The sequence below is a fragment of the Cynocephalus volans genome, chromosome 16, assembly GCF_027409185.1.
Source record: "Cynocephalus volans isolate mCynVol1 chromosome 16, mCynVol1.pri, whole genome shotgun sequence".
NCBI lineage: Eukaryota > Metazoa > Chordata > Mammalia > Dermoptera > Cynocephalidae > Cynocephalus > Cynocephalus volans.
In genome coordinates, this window is record NC_084475.1 from 36,499,731 (window position 1) to 36,515,367 (window position 15,637).

A 15,637-nucleotide genomic window follows, 5' to 3' on the forward strand; every position below is an offset into this window, starting at 1 on the left:
CCACCCACGGCTTTTGTCTGCTCCTGGTCCCCTTTCTTCTTCCCTTCCCTGGTGATTATCTGAAGGCATGGTGGGTGTTTAGATACTTTGACGTCATTCATTTCTGAGTTGGCAACAAGTGCCTGCAGTCTTTCTGAAACCTGCCAGAACTGGTGGCTAACACTAGTTTAAATCATAATTTAAAACTCATTTGACTATTATTTTATCTTAACTGATTTTAAATGATGGCTAGAAGTTCAATAGATGATGGATGATAAATAACACTCTTACAAATATATTTGGTCACATTATTGATGAAACCGTTGTGAATTATAAAGCATCTCACGTAAATGATTATTTGGTTACTTTGATTATAGTGTTGATTGGAAGAATTTAGCTTCTGCATCCCTGCAGTTAAATGAAATATTAATACTCCGTAAGAAGTAACTGTCAAGTTTAAAGAATTAATTAAAAGAAAAAGCAAAATAACAAAACAGTTGCAGTAATTTGATTTTTCTTGATTAGATACCTGGGACTGTATTGCTACCTGTTTCTTCATAGACACAGCTCACAATGTAATTGATTATATTGATACAATATGGAAAATTCTCAAGCCAGGTGGAATTTGGATAAATCTAGGTAAGTTCTTCAGTAATTATTAAAATTTTATACATTAATCTAAGTACTTATAACTGTTTTACATTTGGTGACTTCACAGTACCAAATGTTCATGAAACTTACATTCATGTTGTACAAGTTGTAAAACCTGTGCAGTTTCTTTTAGACTGCATCCTAGCGGTGATGTCTCTAAAAGCACTGGTAGCCCAAAAGTTGTGTACTTATACTTAAGTCAGTCTCACAACAGTCATAATTTCAAAGTATACTAATTATTAATCTGATGATAGGTAAACATTCCCTCATCTTCCCCATCCCCCACTCCATCAAGTCTTCAGTCCACTCTGTTAGGAAGAGTGTATTCTTTTTTCTTTCTGTAATGAAGCATTTTAGAGAAAGATTTTACCTCTCTCATGGAATCTTCCTCCTCAGAACATCCATGTACTGGGAAAAGAGTAGGTATAATAACTTTTTTGATTACCCTGCAATTAAGAAAGAATAGAAATACAGTTTCGTTTATGCAGAAAACTTTTTTACTGCACCCAGTGGTTTGGTGCTAGGAATCAAATGATGAGTATGACATGGTCCTTCTTGTCCGGAGTCTAAAGGAAATTGCCAATGTTCTCCTCTTTAATATAAAGGGAGTATAATAATATTGAGGTAAATATATATTTCTTTTTTAGAGATATATAACAAATGTTCATAAAGACATCAAGGCTAGAATATAAAGGTTTTTAAGATGAGGGTTTTTATGCTACATAAAAGGACAGATATACATTGTTTCGAGTGTCTGGCATTCAGGGATGGATCTAATTTTGTTGCTGAGTTCTGTCACCTACTCTCTTTTCAGTGATTTTATTTTGCCAGATTGCCATTATACTAAGCCTAGAGGTAGTAGTAAACCTTTTCCAAGACTTTTTGCTACTTTAGAATTCCTTAGGACCGAGTGATAGCAGCTGTAAAATGCAAGCATAATAAGAAACAAATATCCCAAACCTTAGGTCTTCTTTAAACCTTGGAAGCTTGTTTCAAGGAGTAACTCAAAAGTATTACTTTCTGGGTATTTGCTCACCGTAGATTAGGTACTGTGTTAGCCCCTTATAAATATTTTGTTAATCTCAAAGCAACCCTATACTGAAATGGCACTGAAGTATTTTATAGCTGAAGAAACTGAGACTCAGGTTAAATAACTAGGAGAAAGGTTCTGTAGCTTATATGTGGCAGAGACAGGTTTGCAACCTAGAGCCAACCCCTTGAATACTCTGGGTCAGTTTATAACTTAGCATTAAAATGACCCTGTATTTATTGATTAAAACTTTTGACCCCAGTTATTGTATTGTAAGGTTTTGCGTATTTCCAAAGCACTTGACTTAACTTTCATATAAACAACTTTATTTATGAACATTTGTTTTATTGATTTATTAATGTTTATTAGGTTTATTGTTATGTAATAACAATAGTTATAATTGCCTGGAACAAATAAAATTGGCCCCAGGTAAGCGTACTGTTTGACTGTTAAGAGTAAATGTGCTGCAGCATGGCCTGGGATCTGTCATAGGCATCAGAAGTAATGGAGCACGTAGATTAACAGGAAGTCAAGGAGCACTTCCACTCTTCTTATCACAGAACTTCAAAACAATTTTGGGAATTGTAATGGAGAAACACCGTCCTTAAAAATAGTAATTTGGAAGGTTAATACTTTACAAATAAAACCTTTGCATGTGTGTATAAGTTAAAGAATGTAAAAAAAAATAACTCAAAATCAATTTTCTCTTCCATACTGGTTTGTTCCAGACATCACAAATCATTTCATGCCATGTACTCATTCTTTACTCCATGTTCCTCCTACCCAGTCTCATGGCTTTTTCTACTCTTTCAATTCCCAATCTGTATTTCTGGTCCAAATATCTCTCTTGTGCTCCAAACTAGTATATCCAACCTAGATGTACCATAGATAGTTCAAAATCTGTGTGCCTCAAGAAAATGATGTCCATGACTCCCCAGTACCTTTTTCCATCAGCTACTCAGATTCCCCCAACCAAAAAACTCCAAAAGGAGTCCTCCTTTACCCCTTTTATTAGTTAGCTTGGGCTGCCATAACAAAATGCCACGTATTAGGTGGCTTAAACAATAGAGTTTCTCACAGTTTCGGAGACTGGAATTCCCAGAATAAGGTGCCAGCCAGGTTGGTGTCTGGTGAGGGCTCTCCCCTTGGGTTGTGCAGATGGCCATCTTCTTGCTTGTGCTCACATGGCTTTTGTTTGGTGCGTGCATGGGAGAGGAGAGTGAGAGAAGACAGCATGAGCAAGCTCTCTGGTTTCTCTTTTTATAAAGACACTAGTCATGTTAGATCAGACCTCTCTCTCGTGACCTCACTTAACCATAATTACTTCCTTAGAGGCTCTACCTCCAAATACAGGCATGGGGATTAGGGCTTCAGCATATGAGTTTTGGAGCGGGGAGATCACAAATATTTAGTCCTTAACACTCCTCTTACTCATCACCTGCATCCAGTCAGTCTAAAAGTTGTATCTCTTAAAGCTCCTTAATAGTTATATCCCGGAGTTTCTCAGCTGTGGCACTACTGACATTTTGGCTGGATCATTCTTTTGGGGGGTTGGCAGGGGCAGGCAGGGGATCTGTCCTGTACACTGTAGGATGGTTAACAGCATCCCTGGTCCCTACCTACTAGATTCCTGTAGTACGTCCCAGTTGTGACAACCAAAAATGTCTTTAGACATTAGAGAATGTCCTGTGGGGGTGCAAAATCATCCCGTTGAGAAGCATTGCTCTAACTTCATCATTGCTTGCCTGTACTGTGGTAGTTTCCTTAAGGGTATTTCAACTTGTCTTTAACCCTCCACAATCCTTTTAGTTCTACATATTATCACCAGATGATCTTCCCAACATGCAAATCTGTTCCTGTCAGACTCCCTGAATAAAATTGTAGCTTTCTTGATAACCTAAACTCTTCAGGATTGTGTACAATGTCCTTTGTGATCTTTCTTTCCTCTTGTGTCTCAGCTTCACTTTCTTTTTAGCCACCTTTTCTCTAATCTCAAGGTCCAGTCTTAGAAAGCCCGTTCTCTTTCCCCTTCATTTTCACTTGGCTAGTTCCTACGTATTCTTTAACTCAGCTCAGGTGATCCTTTTGGGTTGGATTAAGTATTCTGTATTCCTCATTAACGTTCTCAGGGAGTCTGCTATAGCATTTACCACTTTGTGGTGTTATCACCCATATATATCTTTTCCCCCACTAGTCTCTAAGCTTAGTGAGGCAGGGTTCTAATGCTTTCTAGTCACTTGGTGCAGAGCCTGGCAAACAGTGGATATTTAGTGACGTGTATGAATGAATGTATTGCTTCTCTGTAGAAGAGGAGACAAAGTAATGTTAAAAGGTCTGAGAGGAAGATTGGCTGCCAAGAAACAAGGTAAAGTGGCATCTTTATTGGTAAGTTCGTAACATTCCCATGGTTTTGGCTTTAGTCATGTGGACCCGGAGGCTTAATTTTCTCTATAAATTGAGAGAAGATCAGCACCTTGTGGATGATTTTACCCTAATCATGCTTACATATAGACCAGAATATCAGTATATTCATATATAATGAGGAATGTAAGTGGAATGAATATTTCTAACAACATTGGAAGGAAAATTATAATGAAAATATTGCCAAATTGCACAAAATCAGACTTGAGGGGATTATTAACTTATTAAATGCTTTAATGAAGGTAGGATTTGAGGTACTCTTTAACACTCCCCAGGTTAGGAAAAGCTAGTAAGCTTTTTAAGGGAACTGTTATGTGTATGTCCTTTGGGTAAGGCTATGATTTGGAAAAGTGCAGGAGAATGCCTGTGAGTCTAGTTTTTGTTTTTCATGCTGACCAATACCCTTTAAACATTTATTTATAATTTATTTTTAAAAGTGTGGGTGTGGGTGTGTGTATGTGTGTGTATGCCTGCACTGATAAGTTTACAGAGAGGTAGTGAAGGGAAGACAGTTAGCAAAGTGAGTCTGACTACATCTGGGATAATAAACAGGTTAAAGTACCAAAGGAGATCTTTGTAGAGTGTAATGAGAGATGGGTCCTATTAGATTTTAAAGCATTATAAAGTAAAATAATTTTTTAAAACAAGAGATATTTCCTGTAAAAGGTGGATGATTGAATACATGTATTATTTTCTCTTTTCACTGAGACCTTGTTATAGTGGCAAAAAATGTAAAAAGGTATAAAACTCATGGCAAAGAATGGTAGGGATGTCATCAGGGGACAAAAGAATGGAACAGTTTTTTTGAAGATGGGGTAGTTTTGCAAATAGAAATCTATGTGAGAGCCACTTTACCTGGAATAACGCCAGAAAAAGATGCTGTGTGGAAAAACCTAAACTGAAAATCTATATATAGGGAACAGTTGACCCCCATATAATCAGATAACTGAAATACCTTTCTTAAGGCCATTTCACGCCATGCTCAGGTGGGAGACCAGCAGTTTAATTCACTGGGAAAGAGAAAAGGAAAGGAGCAGAATTTAGGAAAGCATGGCCTCGTAGAGAGTGAGGGTGAGATGTAGGGCAGAAAAGAAAGGGATTAATTAGAAGTCTGCTTTGGAAAATGATCTGGCCACCCTACCCCCATCCTTTACCCTTCCCTGCCCAACTGTAAAACTTTAGCTGGGGTTTGAGTTCCAGTTCTCTGTTTTGCACAGATGCAAGCCATGTTTCTTATCTTTGAGCTGGCATGTCAATATAGCTATATGAGCCTTCTTTTAGTCACTACTTGTATGGTCTATCTTTTTCTATCTCTTAAATCCTTTCTGTATCTTTATATTTTAGATGTGTCTCATATTTTAAAGAGCATATGTGGAATTTTGTTTTATTAGCTGATGTAACAGTCTTTGTCTCTTAATTGGAACTCTTAGAGCCTTAAGGGTATAAACATGGTGTAAATCAGTTTGTCCCAGATTTGGCAATGGGACCACCCTTCAGGCTGACTCCTGTCCCTTTTCTTTTTTTGGAGGCTGGCTAGTACAGGGATCAGAACCCTTGACCTTTGTGTTATATTCTGTCCTTTTGATATATCCCTGGTACCTTCTTTGTGGCATAACCAGAAAAGCCCATCTATTTTCTCTGCCCAGCCCTGAAATCAGCCATTTTTTTCCCAAGGATCTCTGGTTCCTTTTAGTGGGCAATAGTATGTATAAATGAAAATCTGGATTTTACCACTGGGCCTTTTCAGCAGACAGGGGTAAGGAATATATGTATGTGTCTGTCTGTGTCTATGAAAATCATGAGCTCATACTGATACTTTTAGTTCCAGTGCAACAGTAGGTATAGAATGCTAGTTTGGCAGGTAGCTTTCAACACATGGAACATATCATTCCAAAGGTTTCTCTAACTTCTATTTTTGCTCTAGAGAATTCAGCTATTTTAACTATTGCTCCCTTGAAGGTACTCGGTTTGTTTTTTAAGATTTTTCACTGTAGTTTTTTGCAGGTTCAATATTATGTCTAGGTGTGGATTTTTCTTTTTTAGTCCTGTATGCTTTTTGAGTCTATAAATTGACTTTTCATCGGTTAAAAAAATTTCTCAGCTTGAAGGAGATCCTACCTACCAATCTAGGACAAGTTTAGCATTAAAATTAATAATAATAACAGCCATTATATCCTTATGTACTGCCTCTGCCTCATTCTTTTTCTCTCTCTCTGCTGGAAATGTAATCAGATGTATTTTAGACATTCTTATGCCAGCTTTCATATATCCTAACCACTTCTCTTTACTTGCTGTCTTCTGTCTCTCCATGCTACATTCTGGATAATGTATGCTGACGTGTCTTCTCATTCACAGTTCTCTTTAAACTGTGTTTGACATCTGTACATCCATTGAGTTATTGTGTATTCTATTTATATTTATTTTAACGCTAGGGTAGATTTGCAGACTAGTTTTTCAGCTCTGTCATTTTTTATTTTCTATTCCCTGCATATATTTTCAAGATAGTCTTTTACTTGAAAATACTGAGCATATTGTACCTGATAATTCTAATATCTCAAGTTCTTTGCTGGTCATTTTCTGCTTTCTCCTATTTTTGCTGGGTTTTGCTCAGGGTTCCTTGCTTCTCTGGGTTGTTGGTTGACCTTAACTGTTTATTGATGATTATTCTTGAGAAATCGCTTTTGGGGATTTCCTGAGGCCTAGGTTGAAGTATTTTTCTCCCCAGGGGAATTTGTATTTGCTTCTGCCAGGAAATTGGAACATTCTCTGGCCAGAACTTTTTTAAACTAAAGTCAGGACTTGAGATTTATTGGGCCACCCATGATATGTTAAAACAGGCTGCAGATCTACCCTAGGGTTAAAGCATGATTTACAACCACCCCCTCTCACTTCAGTCAGCTCTGAGGTCAACTTTTCCTGCAGTCCCCTGGGGTTAAGTTTATCTATTTCTTAAAGATAGGCCTTACTATTCCTGCTGTTATGTTAGGTAATCTCTCAGACATCCTACCAGAGGGCAAGCCTAGGGCTTTCTTTTGTGTCCCTAGGGCCCAAAGAGTTTATCAAATTGCAGATCAGTTTCATCGGGGTAGTCAAATACTCTCAGGGCAAAAATGGCATTTAGGTTTACCTCTGGTTAATTCTCTGGGTTCCTTACTAATTTGCTACCTTAACTCCAAAATTTTAAGATCTTAAAAGATAAATTTCATATACTAACTTAAGTTGTTTTCAATAGGAGCATTGGTCTGAATAATCTAACGTGCCTTTGCAGAAAGCAAAAATTCTTTCATGTATTTTTGTATTTTTATTTTTTTTACAAGGAGCTTTCTTGATTGATTGATTGATTGATTGATTGTCAGTTGGCGGTATGGAGATCCAAATCCTTAACCTTGGTGTTACAAAGAGCTTTATTTTTAAAGTTTTAAATAAATTATTTAAAAGGGAAAAAAAGCAAAAGTCAGTAAGATAAAAATATCCAGAAGTGAAATAGACAGGGCTGGCCTGTGACTCACTTGGGAGAGTGTGGTGTTGATAACATCGAGGCCATGGGTTCGGATCCCTATATATGGATGGCTGGTTAGCTGACTTGGGAGAGCGTGGTGCTAACAACACCAAGTCAAGGGTTAAGATCCCCTTACCGGTCATCTTTAAAAAAAAAAAAAGTGAAATAGACAACATAAGGTTACAAGCTATAAAAGAATGAATATATATTACCTATATACAGGAAAGAAGTATTCACCCTCCCTGCTAGTCAAATAAATATAAATGAGCTACCATTTTTCACCTATCATACTGGCTAGGTTTTTAAAAATTTTATCTAAAGCTTAGATAAGGTACAGTAAGACAGCATATATTCATATACTGCTGGAGGGAATGTAAACTGACACAGATTTCTTCTGGAAAAACAATAACATTATTTGATAGTATATGGAAAAATCTTAACAATTCATGCATTTGGTCAGGGGTTGACAAATTATGGTCCACAGGCCAAGTTTGGCCTGCAGCCTATTTTTGTATGGTCCTACCAGCTATGAATGTGCTTTGCATTCATAAAGGATTAGGGGGGAAAACAAAAATAAGAATATATAATAGAGACTGTGTGGCCTACAAAGCCTAAAATATTTGCCATCTGGCTTATTACATAATTACATTCACAATTACGTACATTTGTTAGATTAATTATACTTGTAGAAGTCTATCAGAGGAAAATAATCAGATACAGGCAAAGACTAAAGACTGAATAATGGACAAACATACTCAGCAAAAACTAGACAGAGCCTACATTTTTAAGAGTAATGAGTGAATAAATAAATAGTCATAAGACATCCACACAGTAAAACCATTCTTTAGAAATAATTAATGAAATAATGAAATGTTCTTAATGAAGTATAAGGTGCAAAAGTATATATGTAATATTTCATACTATGCATCAAGGAAAGACTACAAGGAAATATATTACATTTTCAAGTGGTTATCTTTGAGTGTTAGCATTAGTGATGGGTTTTTATTTTTGTTTTTTTAATGCTTTTTCATGTTATCTTAGCTTTCTGTTATGAGCTCACATCATATTTATGGTTAAGGAAAAAAATATATCTTTGCTCCTTCCATTGTGTCTACTAAAATAATATGAAGGCACAAGAGTTGAGAAAATAGAGAACTCTTTGAGGAATGTGTCCATGTTTTAGTCTTTCTATATTTGCTAGGTGTTTGTTAAAATGTTAGTTTAAAGAATGGGCGACTAGGTAATAAATACAAAAAACTGCTCAGCCTCAAGGAAATGCAGATTCAAATTATGTGTATATAGCCTATCATTTTCCCCTTATCAAATTAGCAAATATTTTGTTAAATAAAAATGTTTGTTATTTTTTTATGTCAGTTTTTTTTGGAGGTATAATTGACATACCATAAAGTTCACCCTTTTTTAAATGTACAGTTTGATGCATTTTGAAAACTGTATAATCATGTAACTACTGCCTTTATCAAGATAGGGAACATTTCCATTTCTGTCACCCAAAAAGTTCCCTTGCACCTCTTTTGTAGTTGATTCTCTCCCCTCATCCCTAATATCTGGCAGTCACTATTCTGGTTTCTGCTGCTGTAGTTTTCACTTGAGTGTCATATAAATAGAATCATATTTATATGATTCAAGTTTTTATTTCTTTTGGATAAATGCCTGGTAATGGAATTGCTTGGTCATATATGGTATATGTATCTGTAACCTTACAAGAAACTGCCAGCCTGTTTTCCAAAGTGAAAAGTGATGGTACCATTGCATTCCCCCACTTGCTAAGATGTTAAAACAAGTATTCACCATTGCATTAGGGAGTGAAAACTGTTACAACTCTTTTGGAAAGTATTTTGGCAGTCTGAATCAAGTCAGTAAATATGTGTGTTTTCTTTGACCTTCAAAAAATGTCTTCATAAGGGAAAATCTGAAATTTGCATAGTTATTTGTTGAAGTATTATTTGTAATAGAGGCCTGTAAAAAATATACACAACTGTTGTCTTTGGGTGGTAAAATTATAGATGGTTTAACTGTATGTACATTGAGCACGGTGCTGGGCATTATAGTGGATTCCAAAGAAACTTAAGACATGTTTCTTGACTTATACAGCTTGTAATCTAGTTTGGAAATGGTGCTAATTATATAAAAAATAATCAGCAAGCAATGCAACATTGCATTAAATGAGTTTTTAAATATCCTATATTAAGAAGAATGAACAGTAAGGCTGAAGATTTAGGTGGATCTCAGCAAGGTTTTGAAGAATGGCTAAAGGTTGAATTGGAGGGTCAGAGCTTTTTAGGTGGAACACTTCATGAGTAGAGGTAAAATATAGCCTGAGTATGGAAGAGGTATTGGAGTGTATGTATGTAGATATAATAAAACCATATTATTGGCGGCTCTTAAAATAATGGAGCAAGAACAGCTTAAGCTTTAAAAGCTGGAAAGACTTTGGTAGGAGGCTCTGCATTCTTATAAAAAGGCCTCAAGGTAGTTTAGAAGACAGCAGGTGCTCAGTAAATGGTAGCTACAATTATTTTTACTAGTACTAATAGAACTAACAGGAATTTGTTTGATAGAGTAGTTTGATAAGAAACCACTGTTAGCTCTCTCTTTTTTTTTTTTTTTTTGGTGGCCAGTACAGGGATCCAAACCCTTGATGTTGGTGTTAGGCACCACACTCGACTGGCCAGCCCACTGTTATCTTTTGAAAAGAGCACTAACATTATATGAATTACATTCATGGTCATTTTTTCTAGTGGTTTATGTAGAATAAAAAAGAGAAAGAAAAAATTTTACCCTACGTATAATCCACAGAATGGTGCATCTCTTGAGAGCAGAAAGTTTGTCCTATTTGTTATTTTTATCTCCCATGATTAGCATATTTTATCAGGAGTGGAGGTAGAGAGCTAGTTGAAGGATTTATAATTAACCCATGAAAGAGAAAGAGAAGATGGTCTAGATTAGTCTGAGGTATAACTGTGGTAAGTAATAATGTTGTCTGGACGAGGTTAATGGATTGGGCAAAATGTGTGCGATTGAAAGGTTGGAAAATCCTAGTTCGAATCAGATGTTATTTCCTTGTATATATGGAATGAGATCATAGTAAAGGTGGAATGTCAGAAAAATAGCTGTAGTAGCTGTCATTTACTTAGTGCCTTATTTATCATAGATATATTATCTTATGTTAAAGTTATGTTACAAGTGAAGCAGTTAGTAATTTACCTATAGACACACAATTAGTAGGTATAAGAGCTAGGATGTGAACAGTGCACTTAAAAAGCCAGGTCTAGTGTCACCTCCTCCTTTCAGGAAGCTTTCCCTATAACTTCTCTCCACCCCACACTCTCTCCTACCCAGGCTAGCTTGAGGCTGCTTCTCTGTTTTCACATGATAACCAGTTTTTAACTGCAGTTTTGCATTTACTTATAGAATTATAATTACAATATACTTTCGGAATATGAGGACTTAGCATTCTGATTCAGCTACTCATGCAGTAACTTAAGAATTATAGGTGAAGGCGCATGATGTGGAGATTGACAGTGCAAGGCAGGTATACCAGAGGGACTCACTCCCCATGAGGGTAGGTCCAGCACTCAGATATCAGTTACTGGGCTGAAGTTTCAGAGGTGTGGCTAAATGTCCTCAGCAAGTGTAAAGGTTCTTTACTTCTCCTTTTTATGTTTGTTTCATCTACTCAAAATTTATTCAACTTGGAATTCAGTCTAACACAGCTACTAGTGCATGTTTATATTCAGGTAATTCACTCATAGTATCTTTAAACCATAGGTCCTCTCCTGTACCACTTTGAAAATTTGGCAAATGAACTTTCCATAGAATTGAGCTATGAGGATATAAAAAATGTCGTTCTTCAGTACGGATTCCAGGTAGAGGTAAGGAAGGAATGAAGTGTTGACACAATTTTAAGTTCCTATGCACTTAAACAGGATTGATGATGTTATGGCAGTTACTGACTTCTTAATCTCTTTGTTTTCTCATCCATAAGTAAAGATAATATTAGCTTTCAGAATTGTAAGGATTTTGGATGATTTGTATGTAAAAGGAAAACTATAATCCCTGGTGAAGTAGCCTTTCAGTAAATGTACATGACTATTATAATATTGTCCTTTATAGACTCTCACTGATAGATACCAAGTAGACTAAGCTTTGGGGGAAGTAGAAGGGGGTAGGAGGGAAGGTATAAGAGGAACATTATTCAGTATATGTCCTTTTGTACTGCTTTTGATCTGTTTTTTTATCATATGTGTTACTATAAGGTTTTATGATACTTTTGCTACTGTGTTAAAAATGAAGAACAGATTTGTTCTCAATAAAGAGAAACAATATGTTATAGTAGTTCAGAGTTCAAGTTCTGGAGTTAGACTTCCTGAGTTTGAATTCTAGTTCCACCACTTATTAGGAGTGTGACCTTGAGCAACTTATTATAACCTGTTCTTTGTAAAGTGGGTTTACTGATAGTACCAATCTTATGGGGGTAGCTGTATGTAATAAATGTGCTTAAAATAGTGCCTGCCACTTATAGGCGCTCAGTATTTGTTAGTGGTATTGTCATCATGATGATCATTATCATCTTTATGATGATTACTGTTTGCATTGCAGGTGGAAAAAGAATCTGTCTTGTCAACATATACTGTGAATGATCTCTCCATGATGAAATACTACTATGAATGTGTCTTGTTTGTGGTCCGTAAACCACACTGATGGTCTCAAGTGATATCACCCAGAAAAAAATTTAAGAGCAAATGCTGAAATAAATAACTTAAAATCAACTATCAATGATGACAGTACACAACCTCAAATCAGTGGTGCCTTCTTATTCCTAACAAAATTTAGAAATAGTGTCTATTTTCTTAATATGTTTATTGCTTTTTCAGAAATATACTATGCCACGCAGATTTGTACTACACAAGTAAAAATGGAGGAAATGTCTTCAAGTACACTTTTTCCTTGAAGCCCAGAATTGTCTTTCAGTAGAAAAATACCTAATCTCCAGTGTCTTCATGAAGCTGTCCATTGCAAGTCTGCTGTATTAATGACTAATAGTATTGAAGTCCATAATAATCTTTTTTAAAAATTTTATTTTGTATGTATGCATTGCACCTGTTATTTTTAGAAGAGTCTAAGGATCCTCTGTCATATTCAATATCTGGAATTGGGACTTTTGTTCACTTTGGACATAAGCAATCTTTACATAAAATGTCTTTTTTCATTCATATTATTTTATTTTTTCTAGCTCAGCTGAACTTAGAGAAGCATCAAACATTTCATTTTTATGAAATGCTAAATTTAATAGTATCACAGGCCAGTAAAATGCATTCAAGTAACTAAGAAATTAATAAGTCTTGGCCACACTAAACTGAACACTTTATGAAAGCATGCTCATCGTGGATCATTTTGAAATGTGTGAGATCTCAGCATTCTAAGTGAGGCACAAAAGCCTTTATTTAAGATAGTGCTAGGAAACAGGGAAAATAGAATAAATTTACCCATTTGAAATGTATGATTTCAGACTAAAAATGAATACAGATTGTCTGTGTGATGTTTACAATAATGTCTTTTCCTTAGATTACCTGGGTTAGGAAAGCAAGCACTTTTTTTCATTAGAACAATTATATACTAGTAAAAACTATCATATGGTATTAATGTGGGAAACTTTGAATATGAAATTCAGGGATAAATTACTGCCCACGGTCTGTATCTTTAATATTGTAAGCAGCCTCCATTAATGTAATTTCGGATTAACACCAATTTTATTCCCTCATAGATGGAGCTTAAACAGTATATGCTGCTCTAAATTTCTACCTCTAGCAGATCTTTATTGGAGGGAGTTTTCCTTTGTATTTTTTTTTTTTATATATATTATTTTGTTTCCAGTAGCTTGGAAAGTAGAGATGATTAATGTTTTAACCTTTCCTTGGAGAAAAGGAAGAACGCTTGTTGAATATTTTCACAGATGATTGTGATTGCTTTAAATGACTTCTGAGGCAATTTGGATTAGATGGACTTAATAATGTGCTGGTAGCATAAATGCTATGTTTTAATAGGAAAACTCATAAATCTATATCTTTGTTGCCCCTTAGGTTGGGGGAGTCATTGTCTGATTTAGCATCTTACTAGTAAGGGGGAGGGACCATTTCTGCTTGCAGTGAGGGAGCTTTTATGACTTTTACTCCCATTACACAGTAGAGGGTTCCATTGAGTTGACTCCTCAAATTAGGGAAGTCTGTAACCTGTTGATTTTTTTTTTTTTAAACCGTTCTTTTGTTTGTCCCTCAATACTTGGCAGATGTTCATTTGGGAAGAATTCTTATTACCTAAATGAATGAACTTGAAATTAATTGCAAGGGGAAAAAAAATAAAAAATTATTTTTTTAAAGAAGAAAAACTTAAGAGGAGTGTATTTTTAAAAATCCATTGAACAGAAAGGAATGCATGCTGATTTTGAGTAATTTAAAAGTTTCTTTTCACTGACTAGTATTCACATTTTTACAACTTGTATCAAAACAAATAATTTTTGGTTTTCTCAGAGTGGCAAAAACTGAATGACACTGGTAGATTGGCCTTATTACTTAAACTTTTTTTGTGTTATAAGGTGTTAGTCTTTAATAATGTTACTTATATTTCTAAATTATAGCATATATTTTAGTTATTTTTGAAATCAGTAATTTCATTTGTTTTAATTTCTCCTTCATATCATGAATATTATTTTTTAAATGTTCTACACAAATTTGCATCACTTTTTTTTCTTATACCTTTTGCAGTTAATATATTCTAAACTTGAAAATGTGGTATCAATCAGTAATAAGAAGTGTCACTGGAGGATTTATTTAATTTTGTAATTCTTATGTTTAGTCCTAACTACTAAATATGTAAGCCTTAAAGTTTTTAATTTTTTCTTAAATAAGCTCTATACACAAATGTTTTCACTTATTTTCATAAAGTGAGAAGAGATAGGTTGTTTTGCTTCCCTTTTTTTAAAAAAAATTTCCATATTCTGAAGCGGTGCAGATTTAGGGTATATTAATCTAATCAGTGAGCAAGGTGGGATGTGTAAAATATAAAGAGAAGTTGTATAAATCACAGTATAAAATTATGAAGTTTTGGAACTGTAAGGATGTACTGTATTTATATGTAACTCATTCTAAAAGTTGCTACACAGGCTGAATTGGAAGCTTCATGTCTGCATGAAATTTCCTATATTTTTAATGTGTATGATGGACTTAATTTTTCTTGAACATTAAAGTCTGCCAATTGCTATGAAACAATATTTGCTTTGTTGTTTCCATCTAAGTTAGTGTAACTGTCAGTGGGAATTTGTTTTTTGGAAGCTGGCCGGTGTGGGGATCCAAACCCTTTACCTTGGTGTTACAACACTGAGCTCTAATCAAGGTGGGAATTTTAATTCATTGAGCACATATACTTTTGAACCCTTGTAGTAGCCTATTTTTGCATACTTCTAGAAAGTCAGTAATATGAGTACTTGGCCTTTGAGTATGTCAGGCCTTATACTAATTACTTTCACTTACTTTCATTTAAGTTTACTGTAATGAAGTTGGAATCCACCAAGAAAAAAGATTAATCTTGATCTTTAGCTTTGATAGATAATAGGAAAAGAACTATAAAGGATACCAGTGGAAGGTTCCAGCACCAGCCATTAGTAGGATGAGCACTTAGGTCCTTTGGGTTTGCCTTCCTGAACTATTGTGTTCTCAGGCAACCCACTCAGAGCTTGTTTCCTCATCTGTAAGATAAGATTAATAGCAACTACTTCAAAGTTTTTTTTTTTTTTTGTCTTTTTTGTGACCAGCCGCACCGTGCTCAGCCAGTGAGCGCACCGGCCATCCCTAAATAGGATCCGAACCCGCGGCGGCGGGAGCGCTGCAGCGCTCCCAGCGCCACACTCTCCCGAGTGCGCCACGGGGTCGGTCCCTCAAAGTTTTTTTGTGTGATTTTGTAAGAGCTTTCATATATGCATTTGTGTGTACGAAAGCACGTGGTAGGCAATTAAATGTAATTTCAATTGGTGTTGACTGCTG

At 35.4% G+C, this 15,637-nt stretch overlaps 1 protein-coding gene across 1 annotated transcript in view; it reads left to right on the plus strand.

Annotated features, from left to right (window-relative positions):
• CARNMT1 (carnosine N-methyltransferase 1) overlaps positions 1 to 14,176 on the plus strand; it is a 43,666-nt gene extending 29,490 nt beyond the window's left edge. The window contains exons 6-8 of the mRNA XM_063081171.1: positions 505 to 618; positions 11,370 to 11,473; positions 12,201 to 14,176. Of these exons, the coding sequence (XP_062937241.1) occupies positions 505 to 618; positions 11,370 to 11,473; positions 12,201 to 12,302 (320 nt within the window). The 3' untranslated portion in view covers positions 12,303 to 14,176. The remainder of the gene's footprint in view (positions 1 to 504; positions 619 to 11,369; positions 11,474 to 12,200) is intronic.
• The last annotated feature ends 1,461 nt before the right edge of the window (positions 14,177 to 15,637 follow it).